The sequence below is a fragment of the Rhinopithecus roxellana genome, chromosome 16 (genome assembly GCF_007565055.1).
Source record: "Rhinopithecus roxellana isolate Shanxi Qingling chromosome 16, ASM756505v1, whole genome shotgun sequence".
Classification (NCBI taxonomy): domain Eukaryota; kingdom Metazoa; phylum Chordata; class Mammalia; order Primates; family Cercopithecidae; genus Rhinopithecus; species Rhinopithecus roxellana.
In genome coordinates this window covers 110,948,105-110,972,237 of record NC_044564.1, presented here as the reverse complement: position 1 = coordinate 110,972,237, position 24,133 = coordinate 110,948,105, and the positions used below count along the sequence as shown (strand labels likewise).

At 40.6% G+C, this 24,133-nt stretch overlaps 1 protein-coding gene across 1 annotated transcript in view; it reads right to left on the bottom strand.

Moving 5' to 3' along the window:
- The window catches only part of PALM2AKAP2 (PALM2 and AKAP2 fusion), a 554,929-nt gene extending 538,253 nt beyond the window's left edge, over positions 1-16,676 (bottom strand). Inside the window, exon 1 of the mRNA XM_010365583.2 lies at positions 16,600-16,676. Coding sequence (XP_010363885.1) covers positions 16,600-16,604 — 5 coding nt within the window. The 5' untranslated portion in view covers positions 16,605-16,676. The remainder of the gene's footprint in view (positions 1-16,599) is intronic.
- Between the last annotated feature and the right edge of the window lie 7,457 nt (positions 16,677-24,133).

Genomic DNA, 24,133 nt, shown 5'->3' with positions numbered 1-24,133 from the left:
TCAATAGAGTTGGGAGGGACCTCTTAGCTCCTAAACTCAAATGACTGACAATATTGCTTCTATATAATGGTGAGACCAGGGGCTTGAGGAGGCTAAGACAAAAGAAAAGGAAGGATCTTTCTCATCAATATCACAGTGTGTTTGTCTATCAGGCCATCATTAGCAGTACCAATTTTGAATTCTCTCCTCAGAGACTGTTGTCAAATCTGACCACTTCTCACCATCTGGACTGGCACAGCCCTCAACCACATCCATCAGTTCTCACCTGCAACAGGTCTCCAGCCTTCTCTCATTCCCTGATTCCTCTTTGTCCTCTATAGCCTGTCCTTCACACAGCAACCCTAACCATTTCTAATCCACATATCAGATCGTGTAACTTCTCTGCTCAAAATCCCCCAATCGTTTTCTTTCATCATCTAAACAAAAGCCAGACTCTTACTACAGGACTCAGAGACAGATCACTGCAGACCCTCTGAAGGTTAAGAACCATGGCCCTCACTTGGACAGCCCCTGAAAACTCTGGAAGGGACCTAGTAATGTGTTTTCATGGGATAGGCATGTTTTTGTAAAGTTTGCAAAAGGAAGATACGTTTTTATTCTTTCTCTGCAAGGGCCTTCAAACTTGATCCTTGTGACACCTGGACCTAAGTGGCCTAGAAGGTCTGGCTGACCTAGATGCTGACCTCTTCTCCCCCAGCATCAACCCCAGTCGCCACCCTTGAGCCCCTTCCACCACCATCGTGCCCTTTCTAGCTTAGGCTTCGCACTGGCCGTTCCTTTTGCCTGGATCTCGCCTTCCTTTTATGTTATGAGAGGTTGCCCCTACCCACTTTTTGCCCCAACTTCAGATACTCTAATGCATTTTTAAATGTTCTTTTTCTGGTAGGATTTTATTGGTGTCTAGAATAGCATATTTATCATTCTTGTGTTTATACAAGGGCTGGGATGCTGTTCATTTCCTCAATAGCCTCAACCTCTAGAAAATACTGTACCGGCTCATAATAGGCTTTCAATAAATATCTATTAACACTTATGCCCAAAAGAATATAAAGCTCAAACACATATTTGTACCCCAGTGTTCATGGCAGCACTATTCATGATACCCAAAAGGTGGAAACAACCCAAATGTCGATCAATAGATGAATGAATAATAAAATGTGGTATAGCCATATAATTGGATAATATTCAGCCTTAAAAAGTAATGGAATTTTGATACAGGCTACAACATGGATGAACCTTCAAAGCATTACACAAAGTGAAATTATCCAGACACAAAAGAACAAATGGTGTTTGATTCTATGTATATGGGGCACCTTGAGTAGGCAGTTTCACAGAAACCAAAAGTAGAATGGGGGATAGGGGGTGGGGAGAATAGGGAGTTGATGTTTTATGGGTAGAGAGTTTCAGTCTGGGATGATGAAAAAGTTCTGGAAATGGTGATGATTGCACAATATGATGAATGTAGTTAATGCCACTGAATTATACACTTATAAATGGTTACAATGGTAAATTTTATGCTATGTATTTTTTACCACACACACAAAATACATATATAGAAAGAAAGAGATCCTTTATCCATATGTTGTAAGGTGGACTGTATAAATCTCTGTTCCTTGTCACCCAGAGGGCCTATGGCTGCCCTTGACCAATCTTAGGAAGCAGGCAAATGTGGGGAGAGAGTGATAAATGCCAAAGCTTTTCCAGAAAATTGGGGATTTTGATCTTAGGAATCCTTTTCTAATTCCCAAGAGATGGTTAAATTACGAAAGAAAAGAAAAACTACCAAAACGAGACATAGGCATATCTGAAAGACGGCATTTTAGAAGGAGGCTTTAAAAAGTATAAAGTTTAATACACACACACACACCCCATACACATACATACATGCACCTCTAATTTGTGTTATTCCATGGTAGAACACTCCTCCTCTATTCACATTGAAGTCATAGACACACCATCCTGATATAATAAAATGCTTTTAATTTCAAGATCTGGAGTAAAACTAACAGGAAAGCAAATTGTACAGCTGACGAAGGCTGGGAGTGAACATATTGAGTCCTTCGGAACCGCGCTTTAACTCACAGAAATGTAATTAGGTTTGAAGAGCCATCATTTTACCAAGCAATCAAGAATCCATAACTGAACCTTGTTCTGTGCAGTCTAATTAACAAATATGCATTGTCTTTATAACGCTTAGCTCCTCTTACAATGAAAGAGTTTTGGGGATAATTCTCATCTCACATAAATGAAAACACAACTTACTAACATGTTTGAATTATCTTTTACAAAATAAGTTACTCTTTCCTTGCTTTTAATAGTAAGGGTCCCAGAGTTTATTGATCTTGTTCAGAAAATGGAATACCATGAGCTTCTTGGGCCTAACACATCATATTCATATCATATTCATATAATCATAACTGGAGATTTATACCAAGATATTATGGCTTACAGCCACATTAGGCCATAAACAATTAGATTCACTATTTTTAAAATATTAAAGAACTGACCAAAGAAAAATATTTTTAGAATTTAAATTATTTATGATCACAAAAATTTTCAAATTCATATTTTAAAAGGTAAGATTGCATTTATATATCTCATATACACTTTTTGGCTAACCCCTAGCCCATTCTGATTTCCCAAAAAATAGAGACTTTGCCTATCCACATTTAACTGCTAAGTTGTGCCAATGAAAATGAAGAGCCAGGTTTTGTTCTGTGTATTTCCCTGTTCCACACACAGATTGTTGAACTCCAATTCATCATCAGACTCACCTACTATGAGATTGTCTTGGGATGGGAAGTGCAAAAAAATGAGGAACCTCCACACCCACTTCTTGTGTTATATAAAGCCCTGGGCTCTATCTTTGCACTGAGAATGTTGCTACTCAAAGTGTGGTTTGCAGACCAGCAGCATCAACATCACCTCCTGGGAAGCTTGTTGGGAACACAGGAAACCCCCAAATACACCCCCTATCTACAGATTCAGGATCTGCTTTTCAACGTGATCCCAAATGATTGCATGCACATTACAGTGATAAAGATGCTGTCTTAGGAAATGAGACCTTATTATTGATGTTCTTGATTTTAAATGCTCCACCTCCGGCTCAGAAGCAAAGAAGATAAGAAAAGTATTGAAAGGATGGAGGACTTCAAAAGAGTTTCTGGATCAACTTATTTCATGCTTCTCTGGATGGCTCATAGGTGCAGTTGGGCAACTTATAATGCCTTTCAGAGGTTCAGAGGCTTTTGATGTGATCTCAGCAAACGTAACTAAAACCAAGTACCTACAAAGGGTGTAGTAGGGCCCACCAAATCTTCATATCGTTTTGTTTGTTCTGTTTTGGTTTTTGTGTTGTTTCCTTTTTGTTCTTTGTTTTTTGTTTTGTTTTGTGATCCCACTTTGCACCATCATCTGAAAGCTGAGTTTCTGATTCCTCAAGGGGGCAGGCATTCTCCACAATGCTGCCTCACCCATGATCATGGAGGCAGCATTAGTCATAGACTTGTAAGTGCAAACAAAAAGATTTGAAAGTTAAGTCAGTTATTCAAACTAGCTTTAATATAGGATTTCAGTTGCTGATTTTTTGAGAAAATGACTTAACTAGTTGTAAGATGACTAGTCCAAACATTAAAGATTTTTTATGCTAAATTAATTTCAAGGGCTATGAAACAGGCTTGGATTTTGACCTCATCTTAGAATCCCTGGACTCCTAAACTTCATTTAGGCTCCTGCCCCAATACTATGTGCCTCTGACAGATAGTATTCCATCAAACCTTTCCTTTGCATAACACTTACCATGTTTTATTATAATTACCTGACCAACTATGTTTGTCTCTCATTAGACTGTGACCCCTATGAAGGCAAAGACAATGTCTTACTTCTATTTGTATCACAGATACCCATAAAAGTGTCTGGCACATACTAGGTACTTAATAATTACGAGTTGAACGAATTGATAAATAAACATAATTGATAGAAATTGAGGTATTAAAAGTAGGGCAAGCAGTCTAAACAACAACTTACTTTTCAAGTATGAAATATGTATTAGTCTGTTTTTGCATTGCTATAAAGAAATACTGGAGACTAGGTAATTTATAAGGAAAACAGGTTTATTTGACTCACAGTTCTACAGACTGCACAAGAAGCATAACACCAGCATCTGCTTCTGGTGAGGCCTCAGGAAGCTTCCACTCATGGCAGAAGGTAAAGGGGAGCAGGAATGTCACATGGCAAGAGAGAGGGGAGGAGGTGCCAGGCTCCATTAAACAGTCAGCTCTGGCATGAACTAATTTATTACTTTAGGGAAGGCAGCAAGCCATTCATGAGGGATCCACCCTCATGACTCAAACACTTCTCACTAGGCCTCACCACCAACACTGGGAATCACATTTCAACATGAGATCTTGGGTGGGGGACAAATATCCAGAGTATATCAAATTACTATATAAAAGTCAGTGGATTATAATATATTTAATTTATAGCCCATTTATTCAGAACTTGTAAAACATGCATTTTCATTACACTACATCATTTTATGCTTTTGTACTATCTGTGAAGAAGATTACACATGATGGTATAGACTTAATTGACTTGGCAGCAATTTAGGTACCATCCATTTATATACTATTAATAGGTTAAATTATCACATTTTTAAATAGTACATCAAATACTATAAAGACCTATTTACAAAAACAGAATTTTGACCAGGAAAGTTCCCTCCTATAATGAAGAGAAATAAGATTTCATTTCTTTAAATGAAATAAAATTTTGATTAAGCCTACTCATAACTGAGATTGGTCTTCCCTCTGAGGCATCAAATTTGGGGAATTTTTATCGTAAGTCATGCATAAGAAAATGACATTTTTCAATGGGAAGTAAATGAGCACTTTGATATCTGTGGAATAGGATTGTCTCCTTCTTAAATGTTTGAGTATGCACATAACAACACTCAATATATGTTCCCTATATTGGAGCCTTGAGGTCCAATGATCAGAATGTATGAACAAACAGAAATCACCAGATTCCATCCCAGTAATAAGACGTGTTCTCGTAAGACTTTCAGTGCTTCTATCCTTCATATGCTGTGTGAGCTAGGATCCCAGCTGGAAGCAGATGGCATACTCCAACTGGATAACTGAAATAAGCTTAATAAAGAGACTGCTTCACAAAGGCAAAGGCAGAGCTGACAGTTACCCACAGCAATGGTGAAGCACCCAGGGGCTAACAAAGTGATGAGGGAGCCATCGCCACATCAAGTCTCAGAGGAGCAAAGGAAGGAAGTGGCTACCAGCAGTGGGAGAGAGCTATAGCTGTAGCTGTAGGAGGGACTGCTGCAGCCTTCGGAAGAGGAAAGATGCCCTGGCCAACCCACTGCCCTGTAGGAAGAGAAACCATAGATTAAACCATTCACTGACCTCACTCTTCTCCCATCCATGGTTCTCCTGCTGGTTCCTTCCATTGATCCAACTCAACAGGAAGTCAAAGAGTAAGAGAGGCAAGCTGAGGGAGTCCATAGAGGTCAGCCTCATAGGGCACAAAGCACAGCCTCATGAGGTACACAGGCGGGGAAGGGTAGAAAATGGATTTGAAGGATGAGATGGAGAACATAGCCAGGTACACCCTTTCCAAAATACTGCAAAGTATTTAAAATCTCATTCATGAACTTTTTTTTTTTTTTTTTTTGCCATACACATTCCTAAGAATTAAGAGAGAACAAAGATATATAATAACAACAGATTTTTAATAACAATGACATTTGGTAGTTACAATATTATTTTCATAGAAACACAAGATTCATTGATTAATTAACTTAAAGACATGGTAAAGTCTTCTCTGTATCTCCCTCAAAGCTGCTGAAATGAATTAAAAGAAGGAAAAATTGGAAAGAAAATTTTATCTACTGTGAGGCTAGGTATGGTGGCTCACATCTATAATCCCAGCAGTTTGGAATGCTGAAGTGGGAGGATTGCTTAAGACCCAGGAATTTGAGAACAACTTGGACAACATAGTGAGAGCCTGTCTCTATTAAAAATGAAAATAATTTAAAAATTAGCCAGGCATGATGGTGTGTGCCTACAGTCCCAGCTATTTGGGGCCCTGCAGCAAGATCTCTTGAGCCCAGGAATTCAAGGCTGCAGTGAGCTACGATTGTACCACTATACTCCAGCCTAGGTGACAGAGCAAGACTTCAACTCTAAAAAAATAAATAAAGAAATGAAAAAATTGATCTATGAAACTAGCAAAGAGCTACCTACAATTCTCAGATCACAGGCTATAAGAATTATCTGTCAAACAGAGTATAACTTTTATTAAATTAGTGGACAACCCTAAAAGGTGATATAGTTCTCCACAGATCTTAACTGGTTCTCAAATTTCTCTCTACGTAAGGAGAGAGTACAGAAAGGCCCAACACTGGGTAGTGAGAAGGGGCTGTTTCCCTACCAGAGTGAACTGATGGAGAAAGTGACACTGATGGGAGTCAATGGGAGTACTGTGTGAATCCTTCATGTTTATTATCTGCAAAACTGAAAACCTTAACATGGAGAAATAATCTCGAGGCAAGAGATGTAGGAAAATAGAAGGAAAAGAGCAATTGCCTTTGTAGTTGACTTGCCCTGCCACTTTTCATAAATGCTAAACCAAGTCAACAAGTAGTGGTAAACCACCAAATATCTGTCTACCCTCCCGCAACTCACACACACTTAGTAAGTTGAGATATGTGATCTGTCTGAATGATCTGCTCACTTCCTACACAACTTTTTTGAACAGAAGACACTGCAGAGTTGTAAGAATTTTTTATGAGAAAAAAAATCCAATCTAAAGCTAATGTCTCCCCCAAATCACTGTCTCCATCCCCTCTACCTATTCTTGAGCAAATAGTAGGTTTAGATAGAACTACCTCTATTTGGAAATGGATAATAAATGCAAAGCCATTAACATGCATAGATTCTATATGCACAGTTATTATTTTTATATAAAGGAAAGACTTATCAGCAAATGGCAGATAAATACAGTTCAGAAAAATAGCCCAAGAAATACAGATAATTTTCTGATAAATTATTCTCCATACATTCAAAAAATTGAATACATAAACTCTTTTTAAAAAATAAGTGCAAAATGAGCTAGCCAAGCCAGAAAATAAATTGAAGATAACCATAAAACCATTTCAGAAGTGAAACCTACTTAGAAACTGTTGCTTAACAAGAGAGTCAACTATCTATATGACAGACTTTTAAATGTAAGGAAACTCATAGGAACATCAGGAAAAAATGAAAAATGTTCAGAATTAATGGTTATGGAGGGCAATAGGTAATAGATGTCCCTGTAGTAGACAACAGAACAAATACATTCTGCATTTGAAAGCCACAATGAAAATATCTTTACAAAAAAAAAAGGAAAATATAACTCTTCAGATCAAAGGAACTACCATTTTCTAGAAAAAAAAAAAAAAAACACAATGACTTACAGTGAGAAATATCAAAGAGAAGTTACCAAACTTTCAGTGTTTAAAAATAACTTGATCAGCATCAAAGTCAAAAACAAAAAACAAAAAAAATTGCAGGAGTGGGAGGGATGGGAGCGGGCAAGCCATCTACGAAGAAGAAATAGTCAGTCTAGCTCAGACTTTTCCAGAGCAAGGGTCAATGCCAGAACACAATGGAATGACATCTTAGAGAATTATGAGGGGCAAAAAACCATGATTCTATAATTTTATACACATTCATTTGTTCATAGAAACAACCAACAAGCATTTAGAATTTAAAACACTTTGGCCCTGTTTGAAAACAAACCCTTTTAACTAAACACTAAATCAACCTGTAAGATGCTCAAAAAAGAGGAGGTCATTGATGAAAGGGTTGGTGGTGTTCTGACTGCATTTAGATCCAAGACTAACACTCAGCCCACAAAGCATGGCCCTGCCTCAGGACCTTTGCAAGTGCTGTTCCTTCTTCTGCATGTCTCACCCCTCACCTTGTTCAAGTCTCTGTCCAAACTCGTGACTTCAGAAACCTGTTCCCTGATGACACTATCAAAAATAACCCTCCCATCGCTCTCCAGTCTCCTAATGTGCTTTATTTTTTTAACATGTATTGCTGCCTGACAAAGTATATATGTAATATATGTATTGTCTGTCTCCTCTAACACAATATAAGCTCATCTACTCTTTGACAATTTACTGCTGTATTCTCAGTGCTTGGAGCAGTACCTGGGATGAAAAGGGCACTCAAAAAGATTTATCTGTTGATTGAATGAACTAAGGGAATTATGTTCAAATTTGCAAATGCTAAAAACTTTGAAAACATAAAACTAACACTGTGTATTAGTCCATTTTCATACTACTATAAAGATACTACCTGAGAGGTAATTTGTAAACAAAGAGGTTTTATTGACTCACAGTTCTGCATGGCTGGAGAGGCCTTAGGAAACTTACAATCATGGTGGAAGGGGAAGCAGGTATGTCTTACATGGCAGCAGGAGAGAGAGAAAGAGCAGGGGAAACTGCCACTTTTAAACTATCAGATCTTGTGAGAACTCACTCATTATCATGAGAACAGCATGGGGGAAACCATCCCCATAATCCAGTCACCTCCCACCAGGTCCCTTCCTGAACACATGGGGACTACAGTTCAAGATGAGATTTGGGTGGGGACACAGAGCCAAACTATATCACACTATAACTGCAACAAATGGTAAAAGCGGGCTAAGTGATGTGTGCTCATTTCCTCAACTTTAAGAGTAAGAAATCTATCAATAAAGTCTACATTTGACAAACTGTAAAACAATCACTTGATCACTTTTAAAAGTAATGAGATATTTTAAGCTTTGTCATTGTAAGTGATTTTCACTATCTTCTGAACATTTGCACCTTGTGGCTTACTAGGGCTCTCTGAGAAAGTGACAAGTAGAGAGAGCAAGAGCACAGATCACGGCCAATGACAGTGATGATGTACTTCAAGTTAGACTAGTCAAACATAAATATTCAAATATGAATATATAATGTGGCTAGGGTTGTCAAGGATTTGGGGAAACAGGGGCTCTCAAACATGATGGATGGCAATGTAAAGAGATACAACACTTTTGGGGGCACCTGGGCAATATCTAGCAAAATTTACAATGTGCATATTCACTCACCAAGTAATTTCATTTCTAAGAAAATTATGCAGATTCATTTGCAGTGTGGACAAGGATGTTCATTGTAGTATTGAAAATATTAGCAAAAAGTGGAAACAAGTCTAACTCTTCATCATAAAGAACTGGTTAATGATATTCCAAAAGTAAATACTAAGTAGTTTTATAAATTGAATGAAGTAGATGTATATATATTGATATTCAAAGGATGTGCTCTACCACTGAGCTATACATGCTAACATATATTGATATGTAAAAGTACACAGAATATAATATGAAGTGGAAAAAGCAAGCTGCAGAACAACATATGTGGTATGATTTCATTTATGTAAAATAAATATTTAAACCTATATATATAAGTGATTCCAACTCTATGATGTTTGCATGGAAAATATCTGGAAAGAGGCTTCCCAAGTGTTCATGGTAATCACTCCTAGAAATTGAGATATGAGGGAGAGAATGGAAAATGGAGATATTTACTTCATAAACTTCTGTAATATTTGAATTTTTAAAAAGCATACATTACGGCCAGGTGTGGTGGCTCAAGCCTGTAATCCCAGCACTTTGGGAGGCCGAGGCGGGTGGATCACAAGGTCAGGAGATCGAGACCATCCTGGCTAACACGGTGAAACCCTGTCTCTACTTAAAAAATACAAAAAACTAGCCGGGCGAGGTGGCGGGCGCCTGTAGTCCCAGCTACTTGGGAGGCTGAGGCAGGAGAATGGTGTGAACCTGGGAGGCGGAGCTTGCAGTGAGCTGAGATCTGGCCACTGCACTCCAGCTTGGGCGACAGAGTGAGACTCCGTCTCAAAAAAAAAAAAAAAAAAAAAAAAGCATACATTACTTTCATCATAGAAATTATCTTCTAAAAGTCTTACACATTTCTAAACACATTTATTTGATGCCCTCCATAAGCTGAACCCACAAAATGCCACATTTTGTGTCATTAGAAGATGGATTTAGCAAGAAACATAGTTCAACCTCACAGAGTATCCATAATCACACATAGACTAAACCATAAGCTCCTTGAACAGAGGGTAAGGGGTATTTTCATCACCATTTATCCCAAGTACCTATCACAGTGCTTTGTACATAGAAAGTATTCAATAAATATTTGCTAACTAAATGAGTTACTGGATGAATGAATGAAGGCATATGTTAAGAACCTGAAGTTATCTGTAACTCAGTGTCCCTACCGCACTTATTCTTCCATGAAGCCAGATTTGTTCATTTGCAAAATCAAACTTAGATGTTTTATGATCAACCCTGGATGTTATAAGCCTAACTCCATGTGAGAACAGGCATCTGACTGGTGATGGGGAATGCCACTTCTGATCCGAGGCTGTCACCCCCATTGTCAGTGCCCCAGGGCTTACAGGGATGGCAACAACTTAGATTCTTGCGTTATGCTATTTGTGCCTTTTTGATCCCATACTGTTTTGAAGACCATTCCAGAGAAGTGTGGGGCAAAATCTATAGGTGTGGCATCAAATTAACAACTGCAGGTGTTAAAGTGCATTCCTGCAAACACATGGATCTCATACCCAACCCACCCAGGAGGGCAGCATGTACCTGCCCTTGCCTGGTGTTTGTGTACCACACAAGAACGCTGACATGGTATGGAACATGACACCAACCCCACCTTCTGGTTTTCCAGTAGGTCTTCTCTGCTCTACCCATCCAGTACAGAGCATTTCACTAGAAAAATTTTAACTTCAATCCGTTAATACCCTCTTTTCTTGTTTATTACCTAGATTTTTCTTTCTTTCATTTCTTTTTCTGCTTGCTTTGGATTTAGTTTGCTCTTCTAGTCTCTTAAGGTGGAAATTAGACCTTTCTTCTTTTCCAAGATAGACCCTTTGTAAATTTTATTTTATTTTAGATTCAGGGAAGTACATGTGCAAGTTTGTTACATGGGTATATTGCATACTGGTGGGGACTGGACTTCTAATGTACCCATTACCCAAACAGTGAACACTGTCCCCAATAGGTAATTTTTCAACCCTTGTCCCTTCCCACCCTCCCCGTTTTGAGGTCCCCAGTGTCTATTATTTTCATCGTTAGGTCCATGTGTACACACCATTTAGCTCTCACTTATAAATGAGAACATGCAATATTTGGCTTTCTGTTTCTGAATTAGCTCACTTAAGATAATGGCATCCAGCTCCATCCACACTGCTGCAAAGAACATTATTTCATTCTCTTTTACGGCTGTTTTTTTTTTTTTTTTTTTTTTTTCTTATTTAAACTAGGAAGCTCTCATTTTACTAAAACCAATAATGCTTGTGAAAAAATGACTATGCACCTGATTTTCACTAAGTTTCATTTTAAATTGGGAACTTTGGTGATATGGTTTGAAAGGATAAGTGCATTAGGGACATAAAGTTACAGATAAATGCAGGTTCTTTTTTTTTATTATTATACTTTAAGTTCTAAGGTACATGTGCATAATGTGCAGGTTTGTTACATATGTATATTTGTGCCATGTTGGTGTGCTGCACCCATCAACTCGTCAGCACCCATCAATTCATCATTTATATCACGTATAACTCCCCAATGCAATCCCTCCCCCCTTCCCATGATAGTCCCCAGTGTGTGATGTTCCCCTTCCCGAGTCCAAGTGATCTCATTGTTCAGTTCCCACCTATGAGTGAGAAATGCAGGTTCTTAACATATGCCTTCATTCATTCATCCAGTAACTCATTTAGTTAGCAAATATTTATTGAATACTTTCTATGTACGAAGCACTGTGATAGGTACTTGGGATAAATGGTGGTGAAAATATCCCTTACCCTGTCTTCAAGGAGCTTACGGTTTAGTCTATGTGTGATTATGGATACTTTGTGAGGTTGAACCATTTTTCTTGCTAAATGTGTCCCCAACCAAATCTTGTCTTGTAGCTCCCACAATTCCCATGCGTTGTGGAAGGCACCTAGTGGGAGATGTTGAATCATGGGGGCAGGCCTTTCATGTGCTGGTCTCATGATAGTGAATGGGTCTCATGAGACCTGGTGGTTTTTAAAATGGAAGTTTCTCTGCACAAACTCTCTTTCTGCCTGCTGACATTCACATAAGATGTGACTTGCTCCATGCCTTCTGCCATGATTGTGAGGCTTCTCCAGTCACTTGGAACTGTGAGTTTGCCATTAAACCTCTTTCATTTGTAAACTGCCCAGTCTCAGGTATGTCTTAATCAGCAGCATGAAAATGGACTAATACAGTACATTGGTGCCACTAGAGTGGGGTGCTGCTTAAAAAAATAGTTGAAAATGTGGAAGCAACTTTGAAATTGGGTAACAGGCAGAGGTTGAAACAGTGCGGAGCGCTCAGAAGAAGATAGGAAAATGTGGGAAAGTTTGGAACTCCCTAGAGACTTGCTGAATGTCCTTGACCAAAATGCTGATAATGATATGGACAATGAAATCCAGGCTGAGGAGGTCTCAGATGGAAACGAAAAATTTGTTGGGAACTAGAGCAAAGGTGACTCTTTTTATGTTTTAGCAAAGAAACTGGCAGAAATTTTCCCTTGCCCTAAAAATTTATGGAACTTTGAACTTGAGAGAGATGATTTTAGGCCATGTGGTGGAAGAAATTTCTAAGCAGCAACGCATTCAAGAGGTAACTTGGGTGCTGCTAAAGGCATTCAGTTTTATAAGGCAAGCAAAGCATAAAAGTTCAGAAAATTTGCAGCCTGACAATGTGATAGAAAAGAAAAACCCCTCTCTGAGAAGAAATTTAATCAGTATACACACACATGTATTTACTGATTTAACATCTATCTCTCATCAGACAATGAGAATCATGACTGTTTTTTTGACCAGTGAGCCAACAAATATCTCAATAAATATTTGTTGGTTAAAATAAAACATAAAAGAAGTGAATTTTATTCCCTCTTTTAATAAATGTTTATAACTATAAGTTGGTTACAGAAAGTAAGGGGAATGGAGTCCCTGTTTCAGTCATATTCAAAGTAGGCTTTCCTACCTGGGATGAAATTTGAGTAGTGTTTAGATTGAAGGGAAGGGGCAGTATTTGGCACAAGGGAAATGTTGTGAGACCCAAGGAGGGACAGGAAACGGTGATATTCTAAAAGGGAAAAAAGAGAGATGAAAAAGCTCATTATATCAAGTGATGTAGATTGGATGTCCCCCTCCAGGTATCACACTGAGATTTAATCCCCAGTGTTGTACATGGGGCCTGGTGGGAGGTGTTTCAGTCCTGGGGGAGAATCCTGGGGATGGGGCCTTGGTGCTCACTTGCAATAGTGAATAAGTTCTCCTGAGATCTGGTTGTTTAAAGTCTGTGACACTGCCCCCCAACCCCCACCCCGCTCTTGCTCCTGCTCCCACCATACAACTTGCCAGGCTTCTGCTTCACCTTTCTCCATGACTGAAAGCTTCCTGAGGACTCACTGGAAGCTGAGCTGACTCCTGTACCACACTTTCTAAACAGCCTGCAGAATCATCAGCCAATTAAAACTCTTTTCTTTATAAATTACCCAGTCTCAAGTATTTCTTTATAACAATGCAGGAACGGCCTAATACATTAAGGAAGCCAAGGAAGTAGGGCAGAAAACAGAGTTGGAAATTGGAAAGGTTAACCAAGAAGTGAGAACTTTGGAATGTCACTTGGGAATGGGAAAGCCGAGGCCAAGTTGATTAGGGAGAAGGAGGCTAATTGAGGCAGCAATTTGGATCCTGTGAAGCCAGAAGAATGTGATGAGGAAGGTCTTTGTTCACAAGGAGTTCCAGGTGTGAACTTAGCACACCTGGAAGGAAACCTTAGCCAGAGGACTCAGAGGGAATGTGGGAAAGAGCTGAGGACCTTTGTAAACTTATCAATCCTGTGTGCTGTTCCAGTTATTGAGCACCCAAGTGCTAAGTCTGGGAGAAATACATCAAACATTAGATTATTCATGTGAGAACACAAAGATGAAAGTTGCTGCCCTGGCAAACAACCAGGCTCTCATTTAGCCCTACCCTGTGAGATGACTAGATCTATGTTCAGTCTCTTGTAAAGGACAGTCTCCATGTCTAAGAAAATGACAGTGAAGAACAAGAATGACGTGTGCATCAGGGTGAATCTGCTCTGTATACCCAAGCCTGCTGTGGCTTCTTGCTGGTTCTCATATCTACAGTGGTATCTTTGGAATTATGTTATTTTCAATTGCCCTTCAGGCATTGTCTTTCCCTTCCTTGCTTCCTTCCCTCCCTTCCTCCCTTCCTTCCCTCCTTTCCCTCCTTCCTTCCTTCCTTCCTTCCTTCCTTCCTCCCTCCCTCCCTTCCTTCCTTCCTTCTCTTTCTTTCTTTTTTTGAGATGAAGTTTTGAGATGAAGCATCACCCAGTGCAGTGATGCAATTATAGCTCAGTGCATCCTCGAACTCCTGGGCTCATCAAGAGCTCCTACCACCTCTGTTCTGAAAGCACTGAGCTTGCAGCCATGAACCACCACACCATGTATTTCTTTATAAATTAAAAAAAAAAAAAAAAGACTGAGTGTGGTGGCTTACACCTATAATCCCAGCAAGGCCGGGGCAGGGGGATTGCTTGAGCCCAAGAGTTCAAGACTAGCCTGAGCAACATAGGGCAATCCTGTCTCTATGAAAAATTAAAAATTAGCTGAGCATGGTTGTACATGCCTGTAGTCCCATCAGGAGGCTGAGGTGGAAGGATTGTTTGAGCCCAGGAAGTCAACACTGCAGTGAGCCATGACAGCACCATTGCACTCCAGGCTGGGTGACAGAGTGAGACCCTGTCTAAAACAAAAAATAGCTTGGTGCCAATCCGAAATCCCATGAAATGCTGTAGACTGTAGTATTAGGCTGGTGCAACAGTAATTTTTGGGTTTTGCCATCGAAAGTAATGGCAAAAATTGCAATTACTGTTGCATCAATCTAATAATAATAGATAATATTCATAGATAATAGATGACATTTATTGAGCTTACTTTATGCCAGGCTCTAAGAACTTTATATGTATATGTATCAACTTACATGCATTAACTTCTTTAATGTTCACAAAAAGTACATTATTATTCCCATTTTCCAGATGGGAAAAATGAGGTCCAGGGAGATTAATGTCATTCAGCAAAGTGTAGGAAGGCTCAGACCAGCCAATCTGACTCCAGAGCCCAGCTCTTAATCGTGACACTAGTTCCTTAAATTTGTACATATCTTACAATTTACAAAGCCCTTTGGAAGAGATACAAATATTATATGATCCTCTCAATAATGCTTCAAAGTGAGTAAGGAACATCTTTGTTTCCATTGCAGAGACAGGGAAACTGAGGCTCAGAGACATTCAATTACTGGAGTAGGAAATCAATAACACCAGTATCAGGCTAGGTGGGGCCTGAAATCCATGACTCCTGACTCCTACAATGCCACACCATCTCTCACTACTGCTTTAGCAGCCTTCCTGAAGATTAAATTGCATCTACACAATCAGATATGCAGAGGGATAAAGGCTGCATCTAGGGTTTCTTGGGTTTGGCACGAAGGTCCTGATGTCTGAAAACATGACTTTATCTCTAACTTGAAATACGATTTCAGACGGCCTCAATGTCAAGGAGTAGTGTGGGAAGAGAACGGAAGAGGAGAAGCTGACCAAGTGAGCGGGATCTAATAGCTGGCTCCAAAAATGACCCTTCCTTGGAGCGGCTGGCTGTCTCGCCTGTCAGAGCGGCCCTGCTGCGGCAGCAGCTCGAGAGTGTGTCCAAAAAGCAGTGCAAGGATGCAAACACAGAGAAAAGAGGCATCCGAGACCAGACCCACAGCCGGAGCCCTTTATTATGCCTCTTCTGGTTAACGCCTCTTGTCTTCATGCCCTCTCTTCCCCACCCATCCATGCCGTGTTCACGGTGCCAAACGTTGTAATTCCACTCTGGGCTGCCGCCAATATGTTTCTGTCTTATTTCTCCAATACCCCAGGAACAAATCAATTCTTTTGGGTCTTCTGATGGTTTCTAGTAGCCAGGACACTGCAGCCCTGGCTCATATTACCCACTAACTCATCATCCTTCCATTGCACGCTTCACACCGAACCGAGTTTGCTTCCGATCCGCAGTGACCCCCTCCCTCTTTTTTTAACTGCAGTCCAATAATGCTGACATGGTTAGGAATCGGAAGTCATGGCTATTGCGGCCAACTCCCCGATAAGCGGAAGCTTGGGGCAGGGATGGGAAAGCCTAGAACGTGCCTCCGTCCTTAGCAACATCATCTACTCCCCTCACTCGCCCCCCAGGCCCTGCTGGCCAAGGGGCAGCCGCAAAAACCACGCCACCCGGGGTTCCTACCCCTTGCCTCCTGCTGCCGCGGCGGCTGCTATAGAAACACCAGGCGTACACATGGGGCTGAAATTAAACACCCATCCTGGACGTGGACCCGAGCGGGATCTGCCTGCTGCCGCGGTCACCATGGCAACATGCCGAGAGGAGGGCAGCGGCCGGCGCGGCGCGGGGATACTCACTCCATCGCGGGGATCGGCGGCCGGGCGCGCTGCTGCGGGGCTCACCGGCGCTGCTCGCCTCTCCCGGAGCCGAGTGCTCTGGCCGCGCTGAGCGCGAGGTGGAGCTGGGAGTCGTCTCCCCTCCCCGCCCGCACCCCCTCCTCCCCTGGAGGGTTGAAAGTGAATGCTCAGGCTCTCTCAGCTCCCAGCCTACGAATAAAACGGGAAGCAATTGGATAATGTTGTTCACTGGGCGCTAGACAAGCCACCCCACTTCAGGGTTTCAGGGAGGGAGCGCGCTAGCAGCTGCGCGTCGGGTGAGGTGGCCACCAGCGAGCAGTGCTGCGCGCCCTAGGCGCCAGGTGCGCTAGCGGCTCCCCTGGGACTGGCGGCGCGGCGCAGAGCCTGGGGAGAAGAGTGGGTGAGGGAGCAGAGAGGCTGCGGCGGGTGGCACAGCCCAAAGGGCATAGGGAAACGAGTGAGTCATTGGCAAGGTGGCAGCTCTCGCCGCTTAGAAGTTGCAAGAAGCGTCTGGCCTCTGCAAGCAGCAAGGACTGCCCCCCGTGGGCTGGGCATGGGTTCGGAAACGCCATTGTGCCGGCCCGGCGAGATCCCTGTGAGTTTCCCAAGCAAAACTCCAGCTGTCTTGCAGCGCCTTAATGCGGCGTTTCACCACCGTGGTGACCCCATGCCCCTTTCCGTTTCACTCCAAATTCTGCGTGTTCCCGCCTGCCAGGGAGATATTGTCCAGGGTCAGTTTCCCTAGTCTGTTATTTGAAAACAATAGCTATATTGACTATGTTTTCCAAAATTACCACGGCCCCGGCCCCGCAGTAATAAGCCACCTGGAGTACGTATTCCCCGCCTCCACCCGCTCTGAGAATCCTCTACTCCTAACGGTTTCCAGAGCAAAAACCTAGTTCTCATCCAGGTGTCCTGCACCTGCTACAATGAAGCGTCGATGGGACAGCTTCAGGCTTTTCTTGTATCTTGCAGCTGGGTCCCTTTGTGAGTTGGTGTTTGCCAGGTGCTGAAAACGCAGCGCCAAGCATAGGCATAGCCATCACAATCCCTGCCCTGCAGGAGCTCACGGGTTAAAGCAGAAAGGCAAAGCACAGATAAAGACAAAAATAAACATATCGTCACAAGCTGAAAATATTGCTATAAAAATTAAGTAATAAGATGCTGTGATGAATGTTCTAGAATTAATTTCTGGTGATGATTGTGCAACTGAACATACTGAAAGCTATTGAATTATACACTCTGGGTGAATTTTGTGGTCTATGAATTATGTCTTACTGAAGATGTGCTTTTAAAAAATGCTTTGATGGAGAATAAAAGAGGAGTGGATGTGCGTAGGTAGATGTTCAGGGAAAGCTTTCCTGAGGGACTGGGATTGAAAGGTGAGAGGACCCAGATACGCAAGCCACAGGGCTAGGACTTTCTGGCCAGTCAACAGCCTGTATGGTGACTCTAGATGGGAGACAGTTCCACGGGCTGGAAAGAGAACCGTGCAAAATGTTCTCAGTGGATTCACTGCTCCTCCTTTTCCTCTGGAGAGTGAGCTGCAAAGTCAAACCCAGTGAAGATTCAAAAAGCCGTTTTGTGGAAGGAGATTCTGGATTAACTCCAGGTATCCCTTCACAGAGAAATTGGATGTGAATTTGGAGAGCATAAAACCCTCCCCCAATCCATGTCCCTTTCCAGTTGCATATAGGATTAAGTTCATGTGTGAATAATTAAGAGGCTTAAACAGGAAAAAGATGTGCTTTTCTGTCTTTTAAAAGATCAGAGATAGGCTGTCCTGGGCCAGTTTATGAGCTCGACTCCTGAAAGAGCAAAGAGATGTAGGCTCCTACGAAACGTTGCTCTAACATATGTGGTCTCCTTTCCTAAAATTGTTTCACAGTCCAAGTTGGCTGCTCTGGCTCTAGCCCTTATGTCTGCATTCCAGCCAACATAAATGTGGAAAGAGGAAAGAAAAATAAGTAAAGGAAGCACGCCAACTGCCCCTTAAGAAAGGCTCCCAGAAGCTGCCTCAGGACACTTACATCTCTTTGGCCAGAATTTAGTCATATGGCTACATGCAGTTTCCAGGGAAACGAGACAAAGCAGTCTTTACTCTGCATGGTCATAAGCCTATCCAAAAGTTGAGGCCTCCATTCCCATGTAAGAAGGGGAAAATGGGTATGGGGGACAGACAACCAGTGATCTTTGCCATTCTCCTCAATGCTTAGCATTCTGGCTTCTGCCTCCCCCATGCCATTGCCACTGCTCCCTGTAAAGTCCCCAGTGCCAAATGGACATGTCTCAGTCCTCTTCTTATGTCATTTTTAAGCTGTGTTGAATATTTTAACAGCTCCCTTTTGTTTTTGGTTTTTTACTTGAAGTCAGGTTTATTCAGGTATAATTTATATGCAGTGGAATTCACCCTTTGTAGGTGTAGAGGCCTGTGAGTTTAGATACATTATGCAATCATGTAACTGCCACCATAGTCGATATATTACATGACCATCACCCCCAAACAGTTCTTTTAAGTCCCTTCATAGTCGATCCACTCCTCCTACCTCCAGCCTCTGGCAACCACTGGTCTCATCTCTGTTCTCATGATTTTGCTTTTTCTAGAATATCATATAAATGGTATCAGACAGTATATAGCCTTTCATGTTTAATTTCTTTCACATTGCAAGTGCTTTTGAGATCCATCCATGTTGTGTGTATAGGTGGGTAGGTCCTTTTCATTGATAAGTATAGCTTTCAGTTGTACAGATGCACCACAATTTGTCTATCCATTCACCACTTGAGGGATATTTGTTGTTTTCAGTTTATGGCAATTATGAAATAAAACTGCTATAAACATTCATGTACAGGTCTTTATGTGAATAAATGTGTTCTCTTTGGGTAAGTATTTAGGGTCATCCCTTCCATCTTGAAAGAGTCTTCTGTGACAATACAGTACCACACCTCTAGCTATGCCGTCTACTTGTCTCTTAAATCTTGGTGTTCTGTAAGATTCTTACCTAAACTCTCTTCACTTCTCACTACACATACCCTTCCTGAGCAATTTCATCTACTTCTATGGCTTAACCACCAATATGATGCTGACTTCCAAAACTAAGTTTGTAGCCCAGATCATGCTCTTAAATTTCAAAACCAATACCCAAAGGTCATTGTAACATCTTCACAAATACCTCAAACCCAGTATGTCCCAGAAGCACTTGTCATTTTCACCTGTAAATCTCTCCCTAATAGCCTGCCCCCTATCCTAATACCAGAAAGGATATAAGGCCTCACTCAAAAATCTGGGTGTCTGTCTTAATTTCTAACCATCCTAACCTCCCATATCCAGCCAATGAACAAGATTTATCCAGGCTATCCTCTAAATAGTCATCATGCCCATTCACTTCCTCCAACCCCATTGCTATTGTTAAAACAGCCTCCATCTTGGCCTCCTTGCCCCCAGTCACATCCCGTGCCAACCCACTCAACCCTACAGCCAGAGCAAACTTCCAAAAACACTAATCTGATCATATCATCCCCTTGCCTGAAACTTTTCAAGGGCATTTCTTAACTTTAATATAAAGGTTAAATTGAGTTTTAGGTACATCCTAAGTTTTTTAACGTTAATAGACTGACTATTACAATCTTCAAATGCAATAGGAAAATAAGAAAAATTCATTTCATAAGGCTGGGTTATTCCTTATTAAGAGTCACAAATATATTTTCTGCTATATTAACTGTAGGAAAAAAAATAACAGACTGTAGAGTCAAACAGACTTTGATTAAAATTCCAGCTTTACATTTACTAGTTTTGTGAACTTGGACCTATTACTTAACCTAAGTCTCAGGTTTCTTTATGTATAAAATGAGGGCAATAATACCTATCTTTAAAGCTTGTTTTGAAAATTAAACACAAAGTGTATTAAATGCCTAGAACAGAGTCTGGTACTTAGTAGATACTTAATAAACAATAACTCTAATTAGCTAATCCTCATCATCATCCTCATTACACTGCAATTTTCCCTGAAGTTTCAAGCATTTTAATAGCTATATCTTTATATATCTTCATGATATCCCTTTGAAGAAAGGAAACCAGTACAGGTAAAAGACACTGAGAAGACCAGTTTGTTTATTTGCATTAATGAAGTAAGAATGTTAGCCCAGGTAATCTATTTACTTACTTAAAATAATATAGATTATGTTGGTAAATATAGCATAGCTATCTATATCCATTAGTCCATTTGTGAACTATATGTTATCACTAACTGTGTTAGTCTATTTGCATTGCTATAAAGGAATACCTGAGATTGGGTAATTTATCAAGGAAAGAGGCTTATTTTGGGTCACAGTTCTACAGACTGTACAGGAAGCATGATGCTGGCATCTGCTCCTAGTGAGGTCTCAAGAAGCTGACACTTGTGGTAGAAAGAAAACGGAGAGCCGGTATATCACATGGTGAGAGTGGGAGCAAGAGAGAGGGAACAAGAGAGTAGCGGTCCCAGACTCTTTTAAACAACCAGATACTACGTGAACTAACGGAGCAAGAACTCACTCATCACCAAGGAAATGTCTCTAAGCTGTTCATGAGGGATCCACCTCCATGATCCAATATCTCCCACTAGGCCCCACCTCCAACACTAGGGATCACATATTAACATGAGATTTGGAGGGGACACACATCCAGACCATATCAGCTACAAAGTAGCAGAGTACATGACTATGCAGATACATTGGTACACATCCTCTAATAGTTAATTCATTAACTGGTTAATGAAATCATAGTTAATTCATTAAGCTGAGTTCACTGAGGACCCTTTGCACACCAAGTACATATTAATGCCTCTCCTACCTGGAGGTCAGTAAATTAACAGCTCTTCCTATCTGAAATGTAGTTTAGAATTGGTAAATAAGCACAACAATGATATCACAAAGTCCATGCTAGAAGCACTTATTCTTACTCTCTTGAGGTCATAAACTTCTGATGAAAAACACACAGGTGGCACAAACCTGCATTTTGCTGGGAATATCAGGGCATTTGCTGATGCTCTGAAGCCCATCCCTTGTCCACCGACCTTGGGCTAAGTTCTACTTGTCTGAAATTTGCAACTTCCTTGCCTATATGTTGTTTTATATTCATCCTGCAATGATCCTACAGGACAGTTATTTATTGTCATCATTTTATAGATGAAAAAACTTAAGTTTAGAGTAGTTAAAAACTTGTTCAAGTCATAGTAGTAAGAGTCAAATTCATCAACAGAACTGAAGTGTTCAACCTCTTGATCTATCAAAGAACGAGTTACCTTGTACAGCAAAAACTAATGGGATTTCACATAAGTAAAATGCATGAGCTTTACAATAGAAACACTTTCTTAAAAATGTTTTAATAGTTTTGGGGGTACAGGTGGTTTTTGATTACATGGATAAATTCTTTAGTGGTGATTTCAGAGATTTTAGTGCACCTATCACCCAGTGTACACTACACCCAATATGTAGTCTTTTATCCCTCACCTCCCTCCCAACCTTCCCCCTCAAGTTCCCAAAGTACATTATATCATTCTTATGCCTTTGCCTCCTGATAGCTGAGCTTCCACTTATAAGCGAGAACATACAATATTTGGTTTTCCATTCCTGAGTTACATCACTTAGAATAATGGCCTCCAGCTCCATCCAAGTTGCTGCAAAAGACATTATTTTGTCCCTTTTTGTGGTTGAGTAGTATTTCACGGTGTATATATACACCATATTTTCTTTGGTTGATGGGCACCTAGGTTAGTTCTATATCTTTGCAATTGTGAATTGTGCTGCTATAAACATGTGTGTGCATGTGTCTTTTTCATATAATGACTTATTTTCCTTCAAATAGTTACCGAGTAGTGGCATTGCTGGATGGAATGGAAGTTCTATTTTTAGTTCTTTAAAGAATATTCATACTAGAACAGAAATTCTTAAACTGGGGGCTATGGATGGGCATCAGGGATCTGGCTGGGATTATAGACAGAATTATGGCTTGGGAGGAGGTAGGGGATAGAGAAGAGGGTCCACACCTCTCACCACAATCTCAGTGTTCCCTGATTCAAAACAAACAAAACTCTATATATGACTAGATATAACACTTAGTACGTTTGGTTAAATGATTTTCTGGTTTACTAAAAATAGAAACACACATGAGAAGGGGTTGGAGAAAAACAGGAAAAGTGATACTTCAGGCAGTAACCACTACAAGGAAGAAAACTGTGAAAATGCACACAAGGCAACAACAGCCACCAAAACGTCAGTTTGGGACCATTCTTCAACATGTGTGAAGGTTGTTTAAAAGGGGAATATACAGCCTTGCATATCTCAGTAGTTCCGGAGAACATTAAGTAGTAACAATGTTCAGCACCCGTGTTTAACCAAACAGGCTGTCGCAATTTTCCATTCAGATTGGGCTCTTAATGTTTCCAATTTGACTAGGCTAAAATTTAGTTGTTTGGAAAATGTATTCATTTCCATGTTCAAGTGGCATTCTTGTTCCTTGTCAGTGTTGGATGAATGGACATATTACTATAATTTAAAATGTCTATCTGAGGATGACGGGAATAAAAACCAGCACAACCACTGTCAAGCTCAAAGCAGCCTTCCAATGTATTAACAAACCAAAAGTAAACCACTAGATTGATAATCAAAATATAAAAACAATCAGTCTTCTCATCTACTTGGTATTAGTGGATTTCAGGTGTATTCCTACAGTAGGAAGTATTATGTCCTATGGAACTTCCTGTACTTTTTTACATTTTATACCATGCACTGTTTTGCCTTTTTATATTATCATGTACATAATGTTACTGTTAGAGACGTGTAGAAAAGAAACATCTCTAACTGAAATTAGGTATTTGTTCATCTAGCTCTGTAAGGTGGAGGGAAACAGAAGGTGTAATTCAATAATGTATGGTTCCAGGCACAGTGGCTCATGCCTACAATCCCAGCACTTCGGGAGGCTGAAGCAGGAGGATTGTTTGAGTCCAGGAGTTTGAGACTGAAGTGAGCTATGATAGAGCCATTACGCTGCAGCTTGAATGACAGAGCAAGACCCTGTTACAATAAATACATAAATTTATAATACTTTATAATATAAATATGTTAACAAACCAAAAGCAAACCATCAGATTGATAATTAAAATATAAAAACAAGCAGTCTTCTCATCTACCTGACATTACTAGAGTACTTGATGTGACTGTGGTCCAGCCTGGAAGACAGAGCAAGACCCTGTCTCAACAAGTAAATAAATAGTGGATGGAGTTTTGTTAATCTGTTGACTTCCCACTTGGTTATAGGGCTGGAGTTAATATCACAGAGTCATTGTTAGCCTTCATGTCTCATTCTTCTACCACTAATAAGTTCTCTCTGAAATACGTCACTCAAATGGTCTCTTGCAATTCTGCAGATGTTAGGTAAAAGTGGCCTATAGAGCTACCAATGAGTTTCTTCACAGAATTGGAAAAAACTGCTTTAAAGTTCATATGGAACCAAAAAAGAGCCCGCATTGCCAAGACAATCCTAAGTCAAAAGGACAAA